Here is a 27297-nt window from a genome sequence, read left to right as displayed (position 1 = left end):
TCATTTTAGGCTTATCCATATGAATGATGAGACTTTTTTTTTTTTGAATGACAATCTCTAACATTGTTTTTAATCAGCAGAATATTTTTTTGCTCTATAGCGAACAGTTTGGTTTGCTCTCATGGATGTGACTGGTGCTAAGGTCCTGTGTTTGTCTGATTGTGTAGCGGTGTTATTCCTGGAGCACTGGAAGCGTCGACAGATCAGCCTGAGTTTCAGCTGGGATCTGACTGGGATTGAGGAGGACGAGGTAAAAATAATTAAAGTTACATAAAGCCACATAACTCATCAGCTATAGATATTCATACTGTACATAGAGTCGTGAAATACCAGATCATTAAAGGTATGGAGTGAAATTTGTAACACAATTGTTGCAAACAACGCAAATTTATTGTAAATGGAAATTAAATCATGACATGCTTTGAAATGAATTGATACTACTCCTTGTATCATTTCTTTGTTTGTTTTTCACTTTGAAAGTAATATATGAAATTACAAAAAAATTTTTTTCTTGTAATCCTTTCTTTTTTAGATTTTCAGTTGCCGTACTAAAGCATTCCATTTTGTTGTTTGCTTTATTTTGGGGTCTTATATGATCTCATGTTTATTAATGCTCTTACCGCCGCCTGCTAAACACTGGTGGCTGTATTTAATAAATCTAATCAGCTGTTCAGCCGTACCGTATATTCTTCAACTCATTGTTATCCATTTCCTTTATATTCAAAGCAGTAAGGAAAAGTTGAATTCTATCTATATTATTTTAAAATACGAAATTTAAAAAAAGGACTTTTCCCGTATTTTCATTGTTGGTTTGAAATAGAAAACTGAATGATACGCAGATTATTGCTATTTTCTTTTTTTTTTTATTCAGTTTTTGTTTTTAAGTGTATTTGTTATGTCTTTTTCTGTTTGAGTCTTGTGTATTGCATTGTTTTCACATAAACTCAATCTGAAAAAGAGAGATTAAATAAAATAAATTTTAATTCTGTAAAATAAAAAGCAACAAAAAAATACAGTTTGAAAAAATAGAATAAAAATCTGAAAAAATGATTACTATTTTTTTAATTATGATGTTTTTCAAAGTTTCATGTCTGGATTCTTCTCCAATTTCTATTTACAAAAGCTGTTCTTTGCAACAACAATGGAGCAAAATTCACTCCACAATGTTCTAAAGTGTAAGATGCAATTAAACCAGAGTGGTTTGCTCTGATGACATTTATCTACAGTACAGGGGGTCACAATTCTAGCTACTGAATCTTCTGCACTGCTGTATCATGTGGATCTCATTTCATAACTGTACACATGCAGCAGCTAAATCCTGCACAGCAACACTGACTCCTCCTCTGTCATCAGGAGCACCCCAGGCCAAGGTATGAGACCATTCTCCTGCAGAAACAGCAGCGGAAGCAGAAAAAGAAGAAGAAGAAGAAGAAAAAGAATGAGGTATGGATCTCCTTATAAGGTTTTCTTTCTTTTCAGTGCATATGGGCTTTAAGACATGATGCGTTTGGAATGCATCCGAGCCACACAAACCAGTGCTTAATAGTCGGCAAATGAATTATTCTGCATTTTGTGCAATCAACCTTTTAACAACAAACAAAAACCATGTTTTACTTAAATCTCAATCAATACCTTTTAAAATCACTCTTGCCTGTAGTAAAAACAGGAAGTTCTTCAGCTCTGGACTTTAACTATAGGCCAGTTTTTACAGAGGTATATATGTTTTAACTGGTGGTGGGCCGTTATCTGCATTAACGTGCTGCACTGACGCCAGAACCTTATTGTTAAAAAAAATACTGCAGTTAATTAGTGATGTTATCAGATGAGCCAAGGCTTTGAGGCGTGGGTCGAGTACTGGAGGGGGCGTTTCCGCAAGGTGCTTATTGAGGCTTGCTTCATTTGGAGGAGGAGCCACAATAGATGACGTCTGAAGCCTCGCTACCATTCGATACCAAGTGAGCGCTTCAGGAAGTGGTTCAGCTCGCCCGGAACTTCGGCAGGCATTTAAAGCATCAGCATTCAGTCAAGATGTGGGAGTTTGTAGGAAAGCTGCTGTCAGTTGGAAAGAGTTTGGATAGATTCTAAGAATAGATTGGTTGGAAAAACAACCAATCTAGTTGGTTAAACTAGTTTGATTAGATTAAACAATGTAATGATCAAAATTGATGGTTCAAGAACCACATCAGACTTTACATCAGACTTTTAAAAGTTGTGATAATGCTTTTTTTTTTAGCTAATGTGACTTATTTGTAGTGGTTTGCCCTAGTACAAATATAGATTGGGTAAAAACACTGCCAAAGTTTCATTGGTTGGTTTGACGAAAAGATTGGTTGAACACATAATTTCCAACCCGATTAAAACCCAAAACTCTGGAAAAACTATTATATTGAATAAAAAAACTAAAACCTTTCATTTTGTTCATCGATGCCCATTTGCACAAATGCTTTTACTGTCTGTTTGAGCTTATTTCACTAAAATGGCAGAAAAACAGTGATTTTCCATTCTAAGACATGTTACACATTAACAATACAAAAGATTTTATTATACAGACCAATCATTAACAATTTCAAAGGAACTTATATGGGAAGAAAACAAGAAAAACAATTGCAAAAAATCAGACTATATTATTAACTGTAGTTCTGCTTTCCACCAGTAGGTGGTGACATGTTCACATGAAGCTTCAGGAACTGTGGGGATCGTTGAAGCAATTAGTCAAACTGGTGAAATGCCTCTATCAATTCTATCATCTATTCTCAAAGTCAGATTGGGAGTTGAGTTTATATACTAATAATGATTTTTTCTTTGATATTGCAGCCTGTTTGCCAGCAAGTTACTCACAATGTAATCAAGCTCCAGCAGCGATCCTATTTATTTATGCAACACTTAATCTAGGGTATGATTGTTCCCTTATAACAAACTAATGAAACATTTCTCCGATGGTGCCAATGTTAACACTTACAGCTGCAACCTCCAGAACCTAATGTTAGCTTAGCATGAACAGACTACAGACATTACAACCCTGTTTAACACAAAACTAGGATAAAATGGTGATGTTTTCCCCATCTTGATATTACCCAGCAGCCCTTGCTGCTACTCCAGCCTCACAGGACATTACAATGACTGCCTGAGTGACTGGTGGAAAAAGGAAAAATAGAGCTTTGGCTGACTGACTGTAAACAGTTCATCATTGCCTATTACGTAGGCCTACAGTATTCCTGTTTATCTGAATAAACACTTATTAGACACAAATATATCTATTGAATATGATTTATTTTCATCACCAGTTATCAAAGCTTTGTCAAGAAGTTTGGAAACATGACATGAGCTCCTTGCCTATATCTTACTTGTATTTACAATCTTATTTTTCTCTCTTCTGTAAATTTTTGCACTGCAAATAAACAATTTCCTGCAAGGGATTATTTAAGCAATTCTGACACAGATTCATGATGCCCTTTGGCAACATTCAAATGAGCCATTTAAATCTAGATTAATCTAAATTAATTCCAAGATTACAGTGAGATTAATCTAGATTAAACAAATGAATCCATGGCCACCAATAGTTTTAACACTAGGATTTCCAGAATTCTGATACTACTAGAAATCCCACTGACAGCCAATTTTACAGGTGACATTTTTCCCAATGGAATGCAAGAGTAGTGATGATGTCATTGACTAGTGTGTCATATAAACCCATTGTGGATATATGGACCTCAAAGGCGGCATTATATGATATTGTTTTTTATAGAATAAATTTGTATTAAAAATACATCTGTAAAATGAATAAGACTTGTTTACTACGCAGGTTCAAAGTTTTAAATTATAATTGTATTTACAGAAATTGATAGATTCCTCCCACACATTTCCTGCACATCACCTTTTCGTATGTATCAGAAACATCATAAAGGCATTTTTTTGAGCAGAGCTGACACACCTGGCACTGTTTTCTTTACCGCGCCAAAGTTTGCTCTACTTCTGCAGAATGATTGGTACTTGTGGCTCTCTGGAGCGCATGTGTCATCAGTATTTTAGAAGTGTTTTTTCAGCCTGTTTCGCTGTTAGATTTCTCCGTATTAGCCTAAGAGTTCCAGAGATATCTTGATAGAATGTTGGTTGCTTGGCAACCATACCGAACGTCAATCATCCGCGGGACGAATTTAGAATGTCACGAATAGAGCCGTCACAATGAAGGCTGTGGGAGATTGAGGTAAAATTAACCATATTTATTTTTATGTTTTTTATTTGATTTTTAAAAAATAAAGTGAAAAGGAAGGAAATATAGAAAAAGAAAAAAGCACTTAATATGACCAACATAAGATTAATGTAAATAAAGCTCTTTCACTTCAAAATCTCAGAACCGTCAAACTGACAGCCTTTGGAGTCGACTTTATTACGAGAATAAAGTCATAAAATTGAGAGAATAAAGCTGGAGAAATTATGAGAATAAAGTTGTAATATTACGAGAATAAAGTTGTAATATTACGAGAAAAAAGTCAAAACGAGAATAGTCATAAAATTAGTTGAATAAAGTCGTAACATTACAAGAATAAAGTCGTAAAATTACGAGAATAAAGTTGTAATATTAAGAGAATAAAGTCGTAAAATTATGAGAACAAAGTCATAAAATTACAAGAATAAAGTCGTAATATAACGGAATAAAGTCCTAAAATTACGAGTTATATTTTATGACAACTCTCACAAGAAGCACTTACTTCACTAAAACTTTTTTTCTCGTATTGTTACGACTTTATTCTCAAAATAAAAAAAATAAAAAAAATCTCCAACCTGGCCATAATAATACTTAGTCGTACTAAAGACTATTCAGGACAGACGCTCGGTGAAAACAATGCTTTTATGATTCATCTGGATAAATAATGACTATCCACCATTGAACACGATAACTAACTAAGCTAAAAGTAGTTGCTACGAGGAAATGTTTCTTTGTCTTCACATGTAACTTGATTAGTTGATAAACTACCAAAGTTGCCTGCTATCAGATCCCAAAGCGCTGAGGTAGACTGGTTCATTCAGAGCAGTGCTATCAGTGGCCTTTAGGGGGCGCTTAACCTGGATGGTAGAGGTCCAGCGCCTCCTGGTGGCTAAAAAGTACATATGGTTGTAGTTGTAACCTGGTAAATTCTGAAAAGGTGTAATGATTTTCAATACCTTTGAAAAGCACTGAAAGTGTTACATTTTCACTTTGCTCAACATGAGCTCCAACTGAGGATTCGGATCCTTCCTGAATATCCAGATGGTCTCCAGTTTGTTTTGCCAATATTAGCATGATACTCTAATGACAGGTTTAGTAGTATAATCACGGCATCAGTTATGCTGGGCCCTGTGGTTTGACTCACACTCACAGCAGCGACAGATGGCTGGCAGCAACCATCACAGTGAGTCTGAGAAAGAAATAAAACACAGCAGCATAAACCCAGAAGAGTCTAGACTATCTTGTTTTGGTTTAATACCTGCTTCTTTTACAATATGGTAAAGTATTTGTCATCTATTGGCCTCTCAGCTGGACCTGTATTGGGTGAAGTTTGTTCCATTATTATTGCAAAAAACATAAAAAAAAAAAAAAAATACAATCCAGAAAAGAAACTTTGAAAAATATTTTAACACAAAAAAGGTTTTTATAAGTAACTTTGTTTTCTTAATTTATTGATTTTTTTTTTCATATTTTAAATATATTAATTTTTTTTTATTTCTCATTTTTTATTACAGTTTTATTAATTTTATTCTTTTCAAATTGCGTTTTACAGATCTCTTCCACTTGGACGCATTTCCATTGGTCCTAATGGATGTTAGCAACTTTTAGCATTTTTATTTTAGCATGAATATAAAGAGCAAATATTGGCTTCAAGTGAACAGAATGTGATCCGCAAAAAGAAGTTTGTAAAACTCTATCTGAAAAAACAGAACATAAAAAAAATAATAATAAACCCAAAGGAAAAAAGCTGAAAAATTAAATTAACATTTAATAAAAAGAAAAAATTCTAAAAAAAACTGATTTTATTTACAATTTACTTCCAATACCTGTTTTGATCATGACATTTTTCCAAGTTTCATTTTTTTTTCAAGTTTTCGAATTACAAAATGTGTTTTTTATTTTTTATTCATTTAAAAAACATGTTCTTTCATGGCGACTAACACACACTAACAAAATTCACTCTATAGATAAAGCGCCATATTCATCCTCCAAACCATGCCCAGTGAGCAGGATGGTTAGTGGATGCTTTACATCTAAGCAGTCCTCCTATTGGCTGCTTTGAAGTGGTGTTTACAGTGTATTTGCATGTTGTGTTTGTTTTTGACACGTCCCTCTGTCTCGTAGCCAGAAAAGCAGGAGGACGGGACAGTGACAGGGAAGGACAGATGGAGACAAAAACTGCTGTCTGCCATGGCTGCAGGAGTACCGGTACCGGTAACCCCCTCCTCTCCTCAGCTTGCTGTCCTTCTTTTCCCTCTTCTCCACTTCTCCCCTTTCTGTTCCCTTTTACTTTTCTTCTTCTGTTTTTCGCCTCTCTGGTCCTCTCTCCTTTTTCCCTTTCACTCCTTCTTCTTTCCAGCAGGCTGCTGTCTATCTGTTCTTCTCTTCCTGTCCCATCCTCTGGCTGCAGAAGTTTCATCTTCTCAGGTATCTGTTTCTTTGTGTTTTTCTTTTTGGCTGACTCTTCAGCTGCAAGGCCAGATGTTTTACTGAAATTAAGAGTTCTTATTTTTTGTCAGGCTCCGAATAAAAGGACCCAGTATTCGAGGCGGAAAGAGAGATAGATTTAATAAAACATTTTTTCATTACGGAATCTGGGAGAACAGAGTCGGCGTCTAAGGCAGAAACCTCTGCAGAAGGAGACAACTGGTTAGAGCCCTGGTCTTATAGTTCAGTCCGAGCCCAGAGGATCAGGCTGGGTAGGCTACCAACAAGACGCTGCCAACGCTGATGTCTTGGAGATTGGAGGACAGGCAGTAGACCAGATCCAAGCAGACGATGGAAGGCAGGATAATCAAGGGGGCAAAGCCAAAGCTGGTATCAAGGACGTGCTCAGTAGTCCGGGCCAGGAGATCAGAGATCCGAAGAAGTACCGATGGGAAATTCAGGACAGTGTCAGGAAACAGTTCCAGGTTCGGTAAACAGGCAGAATCCAGTAGGAGTCTGAAGACAGGTCAGGCAAACAGATCAGAACGGGAACAGGAAGGCTCAGCGGCAGAACAGGTCAGAATCAGGCAATCAGAAAACACAGGAATGCCAGAGAACTCTCACCAAAGGTTTGAATAATCTGGTACTGATGACTGGTTGAAGGCTGGTTAAGTAGACACTGAAGCAGGTGGATCAGATAAATGGTTCTGAGAATTTGTTAAAAAGACCTAAATTGTGTTTTTATCTCCCCAAAAATAGTAAGAGTACTTAACTATAATGTGTTAAAGGTTAATAATGTGTTTTCCGAGAAAATAAATGCCTTAAAATCCTGTTTTATCACTCTCTGCCCGATCTGTACAGGAAATGGGATCCTACGCTACTTCCAGGAGTTAACTTTTTTGGCTTTGGATTTAAACATAAATCTAGTCTTTTTGAGGTTTATGTTTCTTTTTTGTGTTTTCATTATGGCATATAGTGCGGAAACTAAAGAAACAAACAACTAAAATAAAGATAAACATGGTTTAATCATATTTTGCCGGACTGCTCTGGCCATGTCCGATGATGACGTCACAAAAGCAATTTAATAAACAGAGAAAATTAGAAAAAGCATCAAAAATTTTTAAAGGTGTGTATTAGCATTCTACTAATACACACCTGTACATATAATTCATGTAATTATTAGCATTAATTTCCTGTGTTACCCGGATGTTTATCTGGTTGCACATATGAGCCGATGGTACGGATCATGCTTCCGGGACGGATCGGCTAGTGACAGCTTGAGCAGCATGGTTTATCATTTCGCCGAGCGAAGTGGAAGCACAGTACACCTCTTTGCGAGCTTGCGTGTTCGCAGTGTTCAAAGTTTAACTTTGACAACAGCACTTTATTGCTTACAAAATACACCGTTGCTAGTGGTACAGGAGAAGAACAATGCCACAGTAGCATAAGAACAAAAAGCAGCATTTCATGATGGGCTTTAAAGATCTGACCCACATGCAGAGAATCACTCAGAGACCAAGAGTAAAAGTTTAACAGGTTTATTGTAGGTTAGCAAACACTGATGGAGACTGAAACTCAGTGGGGAAACAATGCTGGAACTTAACGGACTGCTGAACCGGAACCGGAAACTCTGAAGGGGAGATCACAGTGATCAATTCAGGGACAGTGGGAGAATAGACTGAGGCTTGAATAATGCTGGAGAGGCACTCACTTTTGGGGGGCTCTTGGTTTATCCTTGGATTTAATCCAGAGAAGAGGGAACCCGTTAGAGAGCGGACAGGCAGACATACGTTGGACCCAGAGGAGTAAAGGAGCGGGCTGTCACTTGGTTTTCCAGGAGTGGACTTGAACGGATCATGTGGAGGTTTTCCCCTTGCTCAGTGAGACTCAGTAAATCCTTCCAGGGGTAGAAGGTCCAGGCTTATCCCGTAACACAGGAAGTCTTCCTGCCGAAGGTCAAAGACAAAAAAAAAAGTTCAGACTCAGGGAAACAATGCTAAGGTTAGACTCTGCTAATCTCAGTTTGGCTAGAGTACCCAATACTGGCAAACACTCTGGCATCGAGGTGGTGACAGCCCACTGCTCAAATACTCCTCTGGTAATGACCTAACGAGCCGCAGGTGTGTAGGGAGGTCCAACGAGGACAGGGCACGGCTGGTGGTGGAGAGAGGAAAACACAAAAAAAACCCCACACAAACTGGAATCCTAACACAGCAAGGAAGAAGAGACTGTTGGTGCAAGAAAAACCCTGGCTCCACAGTGAAGCTTAAGGAGTTCTGGCTTGTGAAAAAGCTTAATTATCCACAGCTATCACAGTCGCAAATCTGGGTCATATACTTTGTGGAATTACGACACACGAAGGTTCATGATCATTTTAGTTTCCACACCTGCCAGCGCTGCTTCCACGTGAACAGAATTTGCATACCGTGGAAAGTTCGTAACTACTCGGACAGGAACATGCAGAAAAAACATGGTGGATGAGTGACAGCTCCTACTGTTGAGAGTTTGCTAATATAAACATTCGAGAGACCATGATGATTATGATTTAGCCCATAAATATCACTGTGATTAACAGATTGTGAAAATCTCTTGGACAGAAATTACAGTCACTCTTGAATTTCACCAATAGGCTTTAAAAAAGTTGTAAACGACGGTGTTTTCTAATTCCTCCTCTAGCATGGTGTTGTAAGCACGCTGCCCTGGAGCCGGCAAGAATGTTAGGCACTAGTGGGAAAAGTCTATAATTGTAGATGCTGTGTCTGCATCTCATAAAATGTAATTGAGAAACACATAAACGTTAACATTATATTTCAGCTTTCTACACAACAGCTCGAAACATGTCAGCATGGGTACCATATGGCATTGTCAGAATTAGATTCCTATTAGCTTGCTTCACAAAACAATAAATGAAATGATCAAAAATCACAAAAAAAAGAGGAAAAACATTTTCCTGAAAACCCTTTTCCTAACCATGTGCTTTGGCACAATTAAGAGGTAATTTTAATGTTTTTACGAGGGTAGCTTCTTGTGCTATAGTGAGGGCGGAAACCAGGGGAACCTGATTGTTCACATACATCATTACAGTAATACAGCAAATAGCAGTTAAAAGTTTTCCAACATGCTTTTAAGCTGTTTTTTTTTTAATTCAACCTATTACTTTAGCAGTAGGGCAGTATTTCTAATTATAGCTTTCCAATCAACATTATTTTGTGGAAAGAAATTAGAAAAGCAAGGCTGTTTAAAAAAAAATAAAACAGCAATATAAAAGACAAAGAGAGACACAAAGCGAAAGAAACTGAGAGGCTGGGAGAAGTAGGAAGGTAGGAAGAAAAACAGAGGGAGAGCGCCTAAGTGGGAGTGATGCATGCTGGGCAGGAAGCCAGGGGTAAGATTAGTGACCGTCACTATGGCGACACACAACTATACCTCTCATGCACACTTAGCAGCCTTTGGCTTTATTACCTGAGACACAAAAAAAGGTGCTGTGGGTTCCAACTAAATTAGTTTTCAAAATTCAAAGAAAACTGCAGCCGTTACTGGAAGACTTTGGATAATCAGTGAATATTCTCATCACTCTGTACAAATATAACAAATTGTTATATTCAGTGTCCTATACTGGGAACTATGTATCATTTCTACTGAGTGATGCAGCAAGAGCATGAAATGGAGCAGTTTTCTTTTGTTTCCCTCTCTGCTCAGTGAAATATTCACTTCAAATATGATTTTAGCTCTAATTCTATACTTTTAATTTAAACTAATCTGGGTTATAAACAGTACTTGAGCTGATGGATAGTATCCATCTTCTTAAATGATCATCACACATACCATCCTCTGTGATATTTTGTTAATGAATGTGTAAAATTTCTACTATATATTAACAATATTGGCAAAAATATTTTATTTAATATTTCCAGTTCAACATTTGGTGGGCTGTGAACTCAGAAGTAGCCTGATCTAAATAAATAAAATCAAATAAGTGACCTACCATGACTATGAAGCTGATCCCAGTGGAAAAATTAGTACCTAACTCTGTAGGGGCAGTGACAGCCATGCCGGTCCAGGACTGACTGCAGTTCTACTGTAAGGACCCTTGGTCAAAGTCAATGACCGGCGTACCTTAACATACCATGCATAGTGCTTTAGGTTAGCAGACTATATTAAATAGGCTATGTATGCTTCCAAAAAAAAAAAAAAATAATCCACCATTACCCTTCTTTCCTTTTTTTTTTTAACTACACTACTGGTTATAAAACAGTACAGCAGGTTTTTGGAACAAGCTTTAACAAACATCCTAAAATATCAAAGGGAAAGGTGCAGCTGCAGGCGTACCAAGGCGCTGTTTTCACCTAAAGTGACAAGCCTAGTGAAGAAAGACATAATCAGAGACGAAGCCAAGAAGGTACCTCTGGAGGAGCTGTGCAGATTCCAAGCTCATGTAGATGATTTAGTTAATAGGAGAACTGTTAGCTAGGCTCTTATACAGCTAATTCTGTTGCAAGCTTCCATCTGCATGGACGTTAGCAACATTTTTATCAGTTAATTTAATTATTATTATTTCTCAGTGTATTTAATCAGTTTTTTAGATTCTTTTCACTCCTTGTCAGATCGTGGAGGATGATTGGATTGCATGTTTGCAATGTTTTTTAATGAAAATCTTTAATCTGGACTCATTTTGGAGGTTAATGCATCTTCTACCTGTTACAGGTGGGGATGTTCAGAAAACACCTGGCGCTAAGGCGCTGGAGACATAGGTCTAATAGCTTATGAATCAGAAGTGGAAGGAAATCATCAAACCGACAAAATCGTCTCGTTACCTAAAAGTTAAACACAGGATTATTTGCAGAATTACAGAATGACTTGTAGTTAGAACTCCTCTCCGGTTGTTGTGGTATTGAAGGATGTAATCAATTTTAACACACACCAATCATCCTGTTATGACGAGAAAGCAGCTTTCGTTATCTTTAGCTAATGAGAAAATCAACTCGTTTTCTCTAGAAAACTAGCGTGAAAAAGTATCGAAGGGACACGACCGCTCTCGGCTTTTTAAAAAAAAATGAAAAACATAAACAGCTCGTTATTTATTTATCTTTAATTGTGTTAGAAAATTAGAAAAATCCCCCCCAAATATGTCTGCATTTTTCATATTTTATTGTGTAAATGAAAAGACATGCTTGATATTTTGCTATACCTTCTCGCAGGACCTGAAATTTTGGTCTGAGCGCCCAGAGCCTTAAGTTTCCTATCAGCACCAATATTGGGAACAGTTCATTGTTTACATTTTTATTAAGATGATTTAACATGGTTAGAAATCCATATCAAACCAGAACAAAATCAGGGCCTTTTCTGATTTCCCGCTGTCGTCACCACGGCAACGACTCAGCATTTCCTGTCTTCACTTTGGTATGTAGACTTCAGAGTAAAAGCTTAATGGAGGGCTGTCAACATTATTGCAACTTGAGTCTTTGTAAGACCCTGAGAGAACAGTGTTGTATGTCTCCATGACGACGCTTACTTCACAGTGGGGTTTTTACACTCTGAAAAGGTTCTGTAATTAATTCAGCATAGTGTTTGAATGCAACCATTAGCAGAGTCTGAGGAATTTCTCTTGTCTTAACAGCTGAAATAAAAAAAAAGTGATGGTCTGCACAAAACTGATCAGTTTTGCCTCCTGTAGCAGCTAAAATGGACACTCCTAGCTATTTTTGCGATTACAATATAACCCTTAAAAAATTTTTTGTTAATTTAACCAATTTTTCCTAAACCTTTGTGCATCTTTTTTCTTTACTTAAAAACAAAAACCTCTACTAAAGTGAGTATTTTTGACAAATTGTAACCTGCAACAACAACATCTCTATGCAACAAATTAATAACAACCATTATTTGATTATATTATTTGATATAATGATTATTTAGACTTTAGACAGATTTTATTTGTCATTTTGTAAAACAAAAAGAAATTTTATTTGGAAACAGCTCACTGGATAATTTCATCTTTTTAAAAGTGCAGCCTTTTTTTTTTATTAAATTTTTAATCAAATATAAATAATACATTTAGGTTTTAAAAATGGAAAAACAGAAAACACAACAATGTATTTTCTTTTTGCAAACTCAAATTGAAACAGAAAACAAACAAAGAAGAAGCGTGATTCTCTTCCCACCCTTTTTTTGCAAACTTTGTTTCTAAAGGTATAGTGAAGGATTTTTGCACATTTTTGAAAAATTGCAAAAATTATTTAAAAAATGCACATGCACAGCCCATATAAAAAAAATGCACATGCACAACCCTGTACCCACTACTGAAAGGGAACTCCTATTAAACGCATGTGAGAGTGTGCACGAGCCGATTTCTCCTCGTGCACGCTCTGTTTAAAAGTTGCTGTTTGCATCGCTAATACAAGTTTACTTTCCAAAAGAAGATTTGCAATTTTTTCACTATGTCAGACACCATTGGTATGTGGAAATGGTGGCATGTTTATGTAAGGACAGCCTTACATAAACATACCACCAGAATGATTGACAGTTAGGAGGACCACTTATTTAGATGATCCTACTGGAAAAAGAACATCCTCCACTATACTTTTAAGTAAAAATAGCAATTTTACACATACTAATATAACCCTAAAGGGACACGTACAGTGTGTTTCATCAATATAAGATTCTATAAAAACTGAGGTTAACTAAAGAAGACTGAATGTAGAAAATAAATCGAAGATATTGAATAGGATATACACCACATTCTGTTTACTTTTAAGAGCAGTTTTATTTATTTTTTTTAAATCTCTGATGTCTGAATGGAAGATAAAGAGATTTATCCACAGTTTATTCATATTTTACTTAATTTCCTGCAGCAGAGAGCAGTTATCATTTCCTTTGATGCCATTGGAACTATAAATATTTCTGTTGTGTAGAGCATGAAATGAAGCCCTTAATTAGCTGCTCCAATGATAAACTAAATGTTCATTTTGATGTTATGTGTGGTTTGAAAGGAAGTGTAAGAGAAGGTTGGACAAAAGAGAGGGGAAATTATCACCGGGTCTCTGTCACAGGAGCTTTGTCAGGCTTTCCCTCAGTGGACTCGACAAGCCAAATATAACACCTGACCTAATTTAATACCTCCCCCGCTGATGGCTGTCCCCACCACACACTCATTCACATTCACACTAGAACTCCATCCAAACCCACCTTGCTTTACTACTGTATGATGTGACTTAAAGTGAAACAAAAATCTAAAAGTTCAAAGCTGAATTTTCTACCTTTCTGTGCAACTTTAGTTTATTTCAAACTAACCTCTAAAACTATAGCAGTTTAAAAATATACATTTATTTATCCCTGTTATCAGTTCTCATATAAATAGATAATAATGATTGAATTTTTTCTGAGTATCCAATTTTATCTGATTGCTTGTTGTAATGTGCCTTTATGATCACTAGATGGTGATGTTGCATTGCGAGTTATCAGCACCTCCCTTGCTGCTCTTGCCTTTTTTAATGACAAATTTTCTGAAATCTCCGCTGATTTAAATCAGAGCACATGAGTTGACTTTAGTTTCATAAAAAATATATTTTTTAGAGAATATTTTCATAAATTAGACCAATTTCCACCCAAATATGAGTAAATAAGGCAAATCTGTGTTGAAGAATGTGCAGTTTTGGAGACTGCCTTTTACTTACATGTCACTGACACAGTTATACTTTTATGCATGGCTCTAGTTAGGAGATTATCTATGGAATGTAGTTCTGTCATCAAAAGAGGAACAAATAAATTTCTGTCAGATTAAAACCACACATCTTAAGAGCAGATCTCAGTGTTGTGCCTGAACGCGTTCATTGAACGAAAGTTCATGAACTCGTTCATATTTTGGGCGAACGTGAACTGAACGTACTGCATTATTGCCTGATGAACGTTATTGTGAACTCGTTCATTCTGGTGTCTGTGAACGGCACGCTCTCACAGTTCAACTCCGTTCAATAGGTTGCCAGATTTCTATAAAGCCCTCCAGGCGAAACCCCGGCTAAATCACACCGTAAACGGGCCTTAATATGTAGCGGGAAAAACACCCAATCTGGCAACAGCAGCTACCAGCGTCGTAGCCTACAGCCGCGTGCGTCATCAAAACAAAATGCAGCGTGGAAGCAACAGCAGCATGGAGGCGACTTAAAACAGATTTATGACCAGGTGGTCGGTGAGGATGATGGCAACAAGTTTGCCCGCCGGCTTTCAGTAAAAAAATCCGCACTTCAGTAACCTTAAATTCCTACCTCAGCCTGGTCCCTCAGTTTGTGTTAGTAAAATCTTCTTGAGCGGAGGTCTTCAACAGGGGATCCGCGACCCCTAGGGGGTCTACGGAGGTACTGCATGAGGGTCTGCATGGTTAGTTGATATTTTTATATTCCCCCTGCATTTTTTCCCCCCACTAATTGAAATGTCTTTAAATACTCATTAACATGAAATCAACACACTGTAGTAAACAGATAAATGGAGGCAGAAGATGTCTTTCAGTCATCAATGCTCACATTCAGCGACACACAGGAGCTCTTTCAAGCTGGGCACCGTTTCCTTCACAGCAACCAGGAATCAGAATCAGAAAAACTTTAATAATCCCAGGGAGAAATTAATTTCTTTACATTACTCCATCTGTAATAGAGTGACTATAGGACACAATTTCATACAATATATAGAGTTAGGGGGTCCCCGCTCCATCTCGCCATCAGTTTGGGGGTCCTTGGTCTGGAAAACATAGAAGACCCCTGTTCTTGAGGGTTTTACTATCCATGTAACTTGTTTATTAAACCTGCCTGGTATAATTTTCCAGGATTCCTTTTTAGTATGTATTGAAATGGAATTTCAAATGGAAAAAATTATTAAAATAAAAAAAAACATTTGCACCTTAAAGACTACTTTCCTATTTTTCTTTTAATAATTACTCATAAAAAAGACCATTCAAGCAGCACATTTTTCCTGATGTTTTTGAGAATATACTGTAGGGGTGAAAGCTGCAGCCGCTACTAGTGTGAAGTGAATGGACAGCAACAAAGCGTTAAAGCAACAATGGGGAAATGCTGTCCCCTCAATGCTAATGTAAACCCTGGTTGGATAAGGATTCAAAACTGGATATGAAGATGAAATCTGACGCACAGTTTCAGAGTTACAACTGATAAAATAATTGCTGTCTGTGGTTCTACAGTAGGCTATGGTGTAATTGAGCAATATATGAAAAAAAAAAAAGAACTATGAACTAGTTCATTTTTTGGTTTTGAATTATGAACTATGAACTGAACTAGTTCATTTTAAAATGTGTGAACTGAACTTTGAACTAGTTCACGTAGAAAGAGAACTTTCCCAACACTGGCAGATCTTATAAGGCTTTGCATGTAATAAAATGTGTGCAAACCTGTTAGCATGTGCTAAGTTCATCTTCATTCCGGGTGTAACATAAGAAGAGCAGCGGGTATTTTTTGCATCTGTGCCTTCATGAGTGCAGATCTTATTCTAATAAGCAAACTGCAGATTTATGGATGGAGGAATACTTACCAGCCATAAAGCAAATTAATAAATGTGAAAAGGGTAAATTTTTCTGCTTTTCTTTAATGCTGATTTCTTTTAGGGACTTCTTTCTTTTCGCCCGAAATCTAAATCTTCCAATTAAATTAAACAACAATGGCCACTGCTTTGTTGATTCAGAACTTCGTCTTATTGTTTTCTGTCTTCTGTTTTCCTTTTGTCCTCATTCAGACAGTCATTGAGAAGTTGACCTGGAAAGACCGCCTTCCTGGATACTTTATGAATATTTCCTCTATTCTTTTCATGGTAAGTAAAGACTTGTTCTTAGTTTCTACTGTCGTTTTTTTCTCAGCTTATAAGGTAATGAACACATTTTTAGATAATGTCTTTAGAACCAATGTGTACAAGTTATTTTTTAACATCTTCCCCATATCTTTTCCTTGGTGCTAGTTTGGACTGACGTTTTCAGCCGTTTTTGGTGTAATCGTCTACCGGATCACGGTCTCAGCCTTGATGGCGATGAGTCCGGACCCTGAAATAAAGTCCAACGTTCGGGTGACGGTTACGGCTACCGCCGTCATCATCAACCTCGTGGTCATCCTGATCCTGGATGAAATCTATGGCGCTGTGGCACTGTGGCTAACTGAGCTAGGTACGGAAATGCCAGCTGGATGTTTTGTCTTGTGGTTCCAAAGAACCTAAAACCTAAATACACAAAAAAAGAAATACACAAAAATGACTGTTTTACCGATACCAGTATCGGCCGATCCAGCACTAAAATGGTGGTATCGGTATCGCTAAGTACCAACAAATAGGGCACCGATAACATTTTGAGAACCAAAAGTTTATTCAACTATTGTCAACCATTCCAGGTAGGCAATAAAAAGTTCTACTGGATTAACTTTGTATTAGTCTTTTTCCTACTTCACAAAGGTAGGCAGCAGCTTGACAAAGCATGATGGCAATTATTTTACATCCAACTAGTATGCAGTTCTTCATATACACACACACATCAATTTGAAACAGATGGTATCAGTATCGGCCAATGCTGTACAGGCAGGTATCGGGCCACAAAATGGCATCGGCACAACACTACAAAAATTACATAATACAGTGTGAGGTAGTATTCATGCTACTTTTATTGGTCCCTATCATCCTCTGTCCTCCTGTTACACCTCCTTCACAGAGAGTAGTTTTGCAGTCTGATGGCGTATGGGACAAAAGAGTTTTTCAGTCTGATGGTCTGAAAAAGCAGCCTGTTGCTGAACGGGCTCTTGTCCTTGAGAACGGTGTGCAGAGGGTGACTGACGTCATTCGTAATGCTCAGTAGTTTGTCCATAGTCCTTCTTTCTGCCACCATCGAAACAGAGTCCAGTTTAATCCCGACTAGCCAGTTTCCTGCAGATGTTGAATGATCGTAGCCTTCTCAGCAATTATCTCTCTGTGTAGATCTATATCAACTTATAATCCATTATGGGACATATAGTTAGGACTCAGAGAGAGTCAAGAAGTTGTCACTATGTTGTGTATTTGATCTGTCCAGCCACTAACCCAGTTGAGTCCAATCTGGTTTAACCTGTGCAGATCGGACTCACCTGGCCTAGTGGCTTGGCAGATCAAATACACGACATAGAGATGACTTGTTGACTCCAGATCCGCCATCTCTGTTAGCACTTTTACAGAAAATGATCCGAATCAGCTGATTTAGGTATTTTAGAGAGTCGTGATATGACAGATCAGCTGAGACAACTGGCTCAGATGAGGTATGAAGGCAAAATAAATATAAACACAAACTACTTATTCCAATTGTGGCTGTGATTAGATCTTTTTATTGACTACTGATTGCAGCATTTCTCCTAGTTAACTCACCTGCAGAGACTAATAACCTGAAACACCATAGAGTGTAATTGGCTGCTAAACTTTTTTTTTATTAAAATAAAAGCAAGAGAGCGTGCATTGTGGATATAAAACTAGCAGAGTGGCCAGTACAACACAAGGACTGGTAAAAAAAATATATATTAACACACACACTTAAAACCTTGTTATAAACATTTTTCTAACATCATGTTTCTTCTCTTCTTGGAGAGTCTGATAAAACTTTGATGTTTTCATGCTCCAGCTGCCTCATCAGACATCCCCAGAGGTTTCTACAGCATTTGAATCTAGACTCCAGAGCCCTTAAAAATGAGGGAGAACTCAGAGAGAGGTTAAAACTAAAAGAAAATAGCACTACTTTAAACTAGTTCCAACTTGTGTTGGGAAAGAGTATTTGCCTCCTTTATTCAGTTATTTTTCACACAAATCATTTGAAATGAATCCTATTTTGGGTTTGTTTCTCCAGCTGCAACCTTGACTGATACTGCTTTACATGTAGAATCAACTAATCACTTAAATGGAACCTGTCTGACAACACGAAGCAGGACAGAATTCTTCAATATTTAACTTATCATGTCCTGATCTAAAGGAGCTAAATAGCAAAAGGACACAATTATTGGGATGTTTCTGTCTGGAAATGTTTAAAATGCAAATATGATCAAAAAAAAAAGAAATTTTTATTAAATTAGGTATATTTTACCTTTAATATGAACAGGTAAATAAGATGGTCTGCCAATGGAAAAAACATTTTACTCTTAGAATAAGAATATTAGAAAATATGCACTTGAAATAAGATAATGCAATTGCCTTTTTTAAATTTTAAATGTAAATTGTCTTGTTCCATTGGCAGTGGAAGTGTCTCATTTACTTCCTCAATTTAAAAAAAGCACTTATTTTAGGACAAAAATTCTAGGGGTGGGGAATATGGGGTAATATAACTATTAATATAAACATATGTTTATATATATATATATATATATATATATATATATATATATATATATATATATATATATATATATATATATATATATATATATATATATATATGTCCCAATTTGTGAACGAAAGTTAGTCATCAAATTTAGAGTTTTTATTTTTTCTTTGATGTGACATCAGATCTTCATCTGTGATAATACAAGTTCAGAAGTTATGAATACAAATGAGAAAGTTACAACTTTGCCACCATAAAAGTGTTTTTCACAAATTCACAAATTTAAAGATACAAATCCAAAATCTACAAGTACAAATCCCTAATTCTTATCTGTTCATCTATGATTTGGAGTCATAGATTTGTTACTGCACTCATAAATATGTGATTAATATTCGTAAATTTGTTATTTATGCAAAAAAGTCAGATTCTTTCTTGTAAATTTGTTTTTTCTATTCATAAAACTGTGATCTGCACACATAGCTGTTAAATTGCACTAATAATTTCTGATTCCTATTCTTATATTTTTAATGCCTACTCATTGATTTGTGATTCATGTTCATAAATTTGTGATTAATACCCATAAATTAGTCATTGATGCTTGTAAAATTGTAATTCTTTTTCATAAATTGGTCATTCCTATTCAGAAATTTGCGATTTTAACTTGTTGTTGTTTGGCAAAATTACGAGTTTCATAATATTAATAAAAATTTATTGATCCCACAATGGAGAAATCTACATCTGCATTTAACCCATCTCCTTGTGGAACAGTGGGCTGCGATTGTGCGGCACTGAGAAGCAGTGTGGGGGTTAGTCGCCCTTTATAGGGCCCTCAGTGAAATATTTTGAAAATCAAAATTTCAAGCCAGTAATGTTATTGGAATCGAGGACAAGACCTTAGTACCTTTGTAACATTAAAAAAATATGGATATTTTGATGGCAAAATTGAATGTGACTGTAGTAACAGGAAACACCAACTTTCCTGAATATGTACAACATAACCTTAGAGGCATTAATGCTGATACTGGCACTTAATTTTTTTTGTTTATGAACCTAAATATAATTTAACTAGGCTTATTAACTTTTTAACTTTACGTTTTAACTTTTCAATTAGCTATTTACCTTTTCTTCTTCACTTAACTTTTTTCAAATGAATCTACAGTAGGTAATATATCATTCAAGGGCTCATCTAATTGGTCAAATGCCAACATGAGATGTACAGCATGTAGCAGTATCTTTGCTGAATGGCTGGATATAGATATTGTTCTTCTAGATCTCACTGAGTGACGAGGAGACTCCATTTGTAACGGTTATGCAATTGATCAATAACTGTAACTTGCCCTGTAAAGAGTTAAAGGTTTTGCTCAGGGCCTCAGAGTGTAGATTGTGGGGATCGAACCAGATACTTAGAACCTTCTAAGAGCACAAGCACTTCTCTGACCACTAGTCCCACACTCCCCCTTCAAAAGAAAAGATTTGCAAAACCATATCTGTACCCGACCATCATGTTTTTCTGCCTCCCATCGAGTTCTATGTTAATAAATTAAAGCTTAGTCAGTGATGCACGATTATGAGCTCCAATCAGGGTCAGTAAACGCACCATATTTACTCAGCATGACATGGATATATGGACAGGTGTTAATCATGGGATGGCGAAGAAAATAAAAAGGTGATGCTGGATGTCGCATTTTTAAGAGAAGTGAACAAACAATATTGTGTGTTTAGTTTGAGGCGCGGCAGTGGTAGAAAATTCCTATCTGGGGCGACATTATAGGAGTAAAGTAGCTGCAAAGTTTTTTCTTTGGAGTTTGGATGCAGAATAAGCAGCATTTATAAGGCCACAGGTCGACAGAGGATGTTATTAAAGCAAGTTTTTAGTTGAGTGGCATCAACGTGTCTTCCAGCAGACATCAGACACCGAGCTAAGGGAAAGCAGGGAAGCAGGTCATCCAGTTTAATGAAGCAAATAAAGAACCATCATGCTTATTTTATAGTTTTCAAAACACATTAAATGTTTATATTAGAAAAAAACCTTTATTGTTGTTGATTTAAGTTGGAAAAAAAACAAAAAAACACAAAGGTCCATCTGAGATTTGGTAAAAAATATCCCTGAGACTTTTGACAAAATATCCTGAGGCTCAATAAGACAAAACTGGAAAATTTTTGCAGAATGTTACACCCTGGAATGATCTATTGCTTCTCTTTGGTTGCTTCAACACGATAAATCAACCACAGATCAACCAGAAAATCTGAAAAGAGAAAGTCTGACCATTAGCCTGTAGGCTGAGGTAATAGATTGTTGTTATACAACAGAAGCAATCCAAATCTCTACAGTATTTAGAATTTAAGTATTAAGCTTCTGGAGGAGACTAGTTAAAGTCTGAACTTAAATTCTATGGAGTGACAATTTGTGTTTCAAAGCTTACTAATATGGTCGAATAGAGAAGAAAGAGTGGGCCTGGTCTATTTGACAAGCTTTTTGATTAATAATTGAAAGAGAGAAACAACATTTTTTCATCTACTTGGTTATAGAAACAAATTCCTTTTATATTGTTACATTCGTTCTACCATTTATGCAAGCAAAGAACCTGTTTTGCAAATGGAAATAAAACAAAACACTGAACCAGAAATTTACATTTTCAAAACTTCATAAAAAAAACAAAAACATTTACCTTTTTTCTGTTTTTGCCTTTTTTCGTAAATTTTGTTTTTCAACGTTTTTTGTATAATTTCTTTTCAAATATTATTCTTACAACTTAATTTTTTTTTTTTTTTTTTTTTTTTACAGATTTTCCTTTTTTTCATTTGAGTTTAAACTGATCAAACTTGTTCTGAACAAAAAAAGCAGAAAACAATAAAAAAAAGTAGAATACATAAAAAATACAAAATAAATCTGAGAAAACCAAAAAGCTACTTCCAAAAGATAAAAAAAAGAAAAATAATTATATTCCTTTATTACATTTTCATTTACAAAATATGCTCTTTTCATGCAACAATACTGGAGCAGAATTCACTCCATACTTTTTCACAGCACTGTGCATGCTTACGTTTTTGCTATTCTTCTTTGTTTTTTTTTTTGCTATTTGAAGGGTTCTAAGTGTTCTTAAAACTCTACATCATTTATTACCTGAACTCTTTTTCAGAGATTCCAAAAACAGAAACCACCTTTGAAGAGCGCCTCATCCTGAAGGCCTTCTTACTGAAGTTCATGAACGCATACGCTCCCATATTCTACGTGGCTTTCTTCAAAGGGCGGTAAGCCATGACTCCTCTGTGTGTTTCTGTGTTTGGTGATGGCGGGTGGAAGCTATGTGTCGCCAATAAACAGAATGTGTTAAATAGCTTCTGTTTATTTGTCTCTTTAGGTTTGCTGGTCGACCTGGAAGTTATGTGTACGTCTTCAACGATTATCGGATGGAGGAGGTTTGTTTCTGCTTCGGCTAAACGGATCAAGCACACAGTGATCCTCCATGACAGGGATGTAAATGATACTCTGTGTTTCCCTTAGTGTGCTCCAGGAGGCTGCCTCATTGAGCTGTGCATCCAGCTCAGCATCATCATGCTGGGGAAGCAGCTGATCCAGAATAACATCTTTGAGATCGGCATCCCGTGAGTCGACCGCTTTCTTTTTACTTTGTTTCACCACAGATACTGGAAGTATTTTGTTTTATTTCAGACTTAGACTTAGACAGATTTATTTGTCATTTTGTTTACACAAGTGTGAAACAAAAAGAAATTACGACAGCTCTCTGGACAATTTCATTTTTTAAAGTGCAGCCTTGAAAAATAGTAAAAAAATATATAAAAACAGTAATATAAACAAATGACAGTAAATTTACAGTTCTAACATTTTCGGTTTTTTTTATGATAAAATATAATAAATATAATAAAGTACAATAACCCATTTTACAAAACATTCAGCAGTCTAATGGCGGTGGGGAAGAAACTGTTATGGAATCTGCTGGTCCTGCATTGAATGCTGTGAAGCCTCTTCCCAGAGGGCAGCAGGGAGAACAGTCCATGGTGGGGGTGTGAGGGATGATGCTCGGGACACGCAGCGTTGGGATGAAATGTCTTTAATGGAGGGAAGAGGAGCCCCAATGATCCTCTCTGCTGTTTTCACCTTCTTCCAGTCTGAGGCACTGCAGCCTCCACACCACACAATGAGACAGCTGGTCAGAATGCTCTCTATGGTGCTTCTGTAGAAGATGGTGAGGATGGGTGGGGGCAGGTGGGCTCTCCTCATCCTCCACAGGAAGTCCAAGCGCTTCTGTGCCCTTTTGACCCGTGAGGTGGTGTTTATATTCCAGGTGAGGGTGTCTGTGATTTGCACCCCCAGGAAATTGCTGCTGCTGACCACCTCTACAGCTGAGCTGTTGATGACCAGTGGAGCGTGGTTAGGACAGTTCTTCCTGAAGTCCAAGATGATCTCCTTGGTCTTCTCCACGTTTAGGATCAGGCTGTTATCTCTGCACCAGCTGCTCCACCTCCTCTCTGTAGTCCTGGTCATTGTCGTCACTGATGAGGCCCACCACAGTGCTGTCGTCTGCAAACCTGGGGACGCAGACATGTGTCATCAGGGTGAACAGCAGGGGGCTCAGGACGCAGCCCTGAGGGGAGCCTGTGCTTAGACTGATGACATCAGTGGAGTTCTGTTTGATCCGGAATGACTGAGGTCTGTCTGTGAGGAAGTCTAGCAACCAATAGCGGAGGGGTGTGTTGAATCCCAGCTGTTCCAGTTTGCCCATCAGATGCTGTGAGATGATGGTGTTAAAAGCTGAACTAAAGTCCAGGAACAGCATCCGCACGTGGCTGTTCTTCTCCTCAGGGTGTGCCAGGCTCAGGTGGAGAGCAGCAGAGATGCGTCTGGAACGGATTGAATGTTGGTGGCAGACTGGAGACGATGTGTTCTTTAACCAACCTTTCGAAGCACTTCATCATGATGGGAGTCAGTGCAACAGGCCAGTAATCATTGAATGAGGTGGCCTGAGGCTTCTTTGGGACTGGAATAATGGAGGCAGGCTTGAAGCATGCTGGCACTACGTATCGGTGCAGCGAGGTGTTAACGATGTCTGTGAGGACACCAGCCAGCTGATCTGCACACTCCTTATACACTCGCCCAGGTATGTTATCAGGCCCTGGGGCCTTCCTCAAATTGGCTTTACTCAGAGTTTTCCTCACTTCAGCTACGTCCAGGGTTAGTGTCTCCTCCCCCTGGTGTGGAACAGCTTTCACTGCTGGAGAGAAGTTGTTCAGTTCATTTAGGAAGTCAGTGTTTGCTGCATCTATCGGGGGGGAGGGTGTGTTGTAGTCTGTGATCATCCGAATGCCTTTCCACATCTTCCTGGTGTTGCTTTCATCGTGGAAAAGATCCTGGATCTTCTTGTTTTAAAAAAAGCTTTTGTTCCGTATTTGTCATCTATAACTTCAGTACATTCATATGAATAAATAACTACATTTTTTTTCAGTCTGTGGTTAAAATACTGAAAGGTCAAATAAGTTGGGATGTTCCACTTGATGGTCTCACTGCTGCCACCCTCTGGTTTGGAGGGGAATAATTCTTGGTTTTTAGTTTGTGAATTAGGATCACATTGGAACCACAAATCACCTGATAGGGGCGGTCACGCCCCCCCGGCCCCCCTTCTAGCTCTTCCCCTGCATCTTTCCAGCATTCTATCACTGCAGACACAGAGCATGTAGGACTGAATGTTCAGAGTGATGCTTACTACCTGATAGAATCTGCAAACAGGACTTTTTTTCTTTTCTGGGCCTGTTTCCCATTAAAGCAGCTTTCCAGTTTGTGGTGGTGGATTCCTGCAGCTCCTACATGGTCGCTCACAAAACCGTGCAAGATTCTTGTTGATAACATTTCCTCTGTGCGCTGTTTTGTCTAATTATAGCTCAGTTTTTACAAGCAGAACCAAAGGGTCAGAGGTCCGCTGTGTTTATAACATCCCTCAGCCTCAGGCGTCGCTGTTACTGTTTGCTATGAGCGCAGGTTAACCCCGGTGACCCGTTTGATTGGCCTCATCAAAGGTTCCAGTGTGTGCGATCAACGAGCCGTGACCCACGCAGCGCGACCTTGTACTTTCCCTCAAGTGGACCGCGTCACATTCATTTGCTTTATAGCTTTCACACCTGGCAGGGAGGCGGCGGTTTCCCCAGGAGCTGTTTGCTGCTCTGGTAGAGGAAGATGTCTGGTTTAAAATGAAATCGACTCAGAAAGTTGACTGATTAGGGTCGTTTCTAGTTAATAGGAGCCAGGAGATCATCACAGCCACTTAGATTTTATTAACCCATGGCAGACCGGCTGTACGTTTAGGAAAGTTAAGCCAAAGATCCAAAATGTTCTAGTAGTTGAGGCAGTGATTGAGAGCTTTCTCACATTATGATGCTGCCACTGTTTTACAGCAAAGGGACGGTTTGTTTTGGCTGAGAATGCTTGAATATAAACAGATCCTCACCAGATACAGCTGGATTATTATAGATACATTTGCTTCAATATTATTGTTTTAAAAGCAAGGAAACACCTTTATAATACAGGAAACTTGAAAAATATGTTTTATAAACAGAAGTTAAAAAAATTATTCAATTTAAAAAAAAAATTATGTATAATGTTTATGCAAAAGTTACACCTATATTTGTTTTTCCAGGTTTTATTTTCCAGATTTCATAATTATTTGTTTCATTTATTTTGTTTGGGGGGTGATTAAAATAATGCAGCAGTGTGTTATTTAAGTCTCAGTGGAATATATGCATTATTCACCAATCCAGGTTCCCAGTTTTCACCTTTTACACCAGTGGTTTGATCACAGACAAGGAGAATACACTATTCCGACCGGAATTAAATAAGACATGAAATAACCAGGGGAAAATAATCTGGAAAAAATCTAATCTGAAAAGATATTTAATAAACATGTAATCCAAAAAAAATGTGGTAATAATAATCTGAAAAATTTGTGAAAAGCTAAAATAAATGTTAAGAGAAAAAATTATTCTAAAAAGAATATTTGTTGAAGATAAGATCTGAAAAAGTATGAGCACATAGGATCTAAAAAAAGAAGAAAACTGTAAAAAAAATATAGGTTGAACACATTAATTATTTTCAAAATCTCTTTTTTTCAAAAACTTTTTAAACATCCATTGTTGAAACACATTTTCTTCAAATTTCTTGCATTTGAACTGTGTTCTTTCTCATCCCAATTTTTGGGACAAATTTTACTCCATATTTTATGAGACGAAAATAGATACATTTTTTTTCAACACCTTATTTATCGCATGAAATACAGCAATAGTTTCCAACCAGATCTTCCATCTTCCTCTATTTTATATTCTCATCTTCATCGCCTCTGATTTCTGCATCGTCATTTCGCTGGATAGAGGTAGCGCTACAGGACCTAATTTAAGTTATTTACCCAGAATGCATTGCAGCATAACCGACATGGTGTCATACGTGTGACAATATTCTTTTTAAACATATTAAAACTAAACAGCGTACAGGATTTTTACTGCATTTTATTTACATTTGAAATAGATATTTCTCACATAAAGTCAGTTTTTTATAAATAATCCTGAATCCTTTTTTAAAAGGGCCTAGTGGGGACAGAAGGAGAGTTTCTCTGTTTTTGCAAGACAACAATAATATTTCACAAGCAGGCAGAACTATTGTCATAAAGGATGGGGAAAGATGATAACAATGAAACCATGTAGATAAAAAGTAAACAGTCCACAATTCCAATTCAATTGTAGATCGAGAAATAACAGAAATATATCCCTGAATATCTGCTAGTCAAATAGCAGAAATGATAAAGTATTTATTTTTCTCTCTGCATCTTAACAATCGATCCAAACTCTCCACCAAAGCTTCAGGATCTTGGTTGGACAGCTTTCAGGAAGGGCTTCCTTTCACAGAGCACTAATGAGGGAATGGTATTCTCAAGGTGACAGAGGGTTGTTAGGTCGGGGCCTGCATGTCCTCCCAGAGAGGATTCATTTCTATGGAAGATTCACGCTCACGTCATTCTGAGATCTCACCTTAAGAACATATGATCTAAACTAGAAAAGGAATAAACTTTTTACATGCATCACCTCAGTCATTATAAGCTTAAAGTAATATTACAAGCAAACAATCTTATACTTTTGCTAGATTGGTGAGAAGATGCCACTTCATTTATGTTTTTCCTTTTTTAGATGAACTTAATTAGATGCACTGCATCTGATATCAAGCATTGTATAAACAAACACATGTGCCACCAATACTCATATGGTGACCCAATTTGAACCATAATTAGCATAGCTCCATGCTATAGGTGGAGTTATACTTAAACAGTCTGTTTCAAAAAGAGAAAATACGATG

General features: G+C 37.2%; 1 protein-coding gene across 6 annotated transcripts in view; it reads left to right on the top strand.

The window, feature by feature from the left end:
- The window catches only part of ano2b (anoctamin 2b), a 132088-nt gene that overhangs the window by 66360 nt on the left and 38431 nt on the right, over positions 1 to 27297 (top strand). For 3 of the 6 annotated variants that reach the window (XM_038281954.1, XM_038281958.1, XM_038281957.1), the window contains exons 14-21: positions 168 to 250; positions 1354 to 1443; positions 6332 to 6421; positions 16367 to 16441; positions 16586 to 16787; positions 22085 to 22196; positions 22307 to 22364; positions 22450 to 22550. In XM_038281954.1, coding sequence (XP_038137882.1) covers positions 168 to 250; positions 1354 to 1443; positions 6332 to 6421; positions 16367 to 16441; positions 16586 to 16787; positions 22085 to 22196; positions 22307 to 22364; positions 22450 to 22550 — 811 coding nt within the window. The remainder of the gene's footprint in view (positions 1 to 167; positions 251 to 1353; positions 1444 to 6331; positions 6422 to 16366; positions 16442 to 16585; positions 16788 to 22084; positions 22197 to 22306; positions 22365 to 22449; positions 22551 to 27297) is intronic. The other 3 variants (XM_038281959.1, XM_038281955.1, XM_038281960.1) reach the window with 2 other exon arrangements.

The sequence above is a fragment of the Cyprinodon tularosa genome, unplaced genomic scaffold (assembly GCF_016077235.1).
Source record: "Cyprinodon tularosa strain WSP-4 unplaced genomic scaffold, ASM1607723v1 ctg177, whole genome shotgun sequence".
Lineage (NCBI taxonomy): Eukaryota > Metazoa > Chordata > Actinopteri > Cyprinodontiformes > Cyprinodontidae > Cyprinodon > Cyprinodon tularosa.
This window is presented reverse-complemented; position numbering and strand designations above follow the sequence as displayed.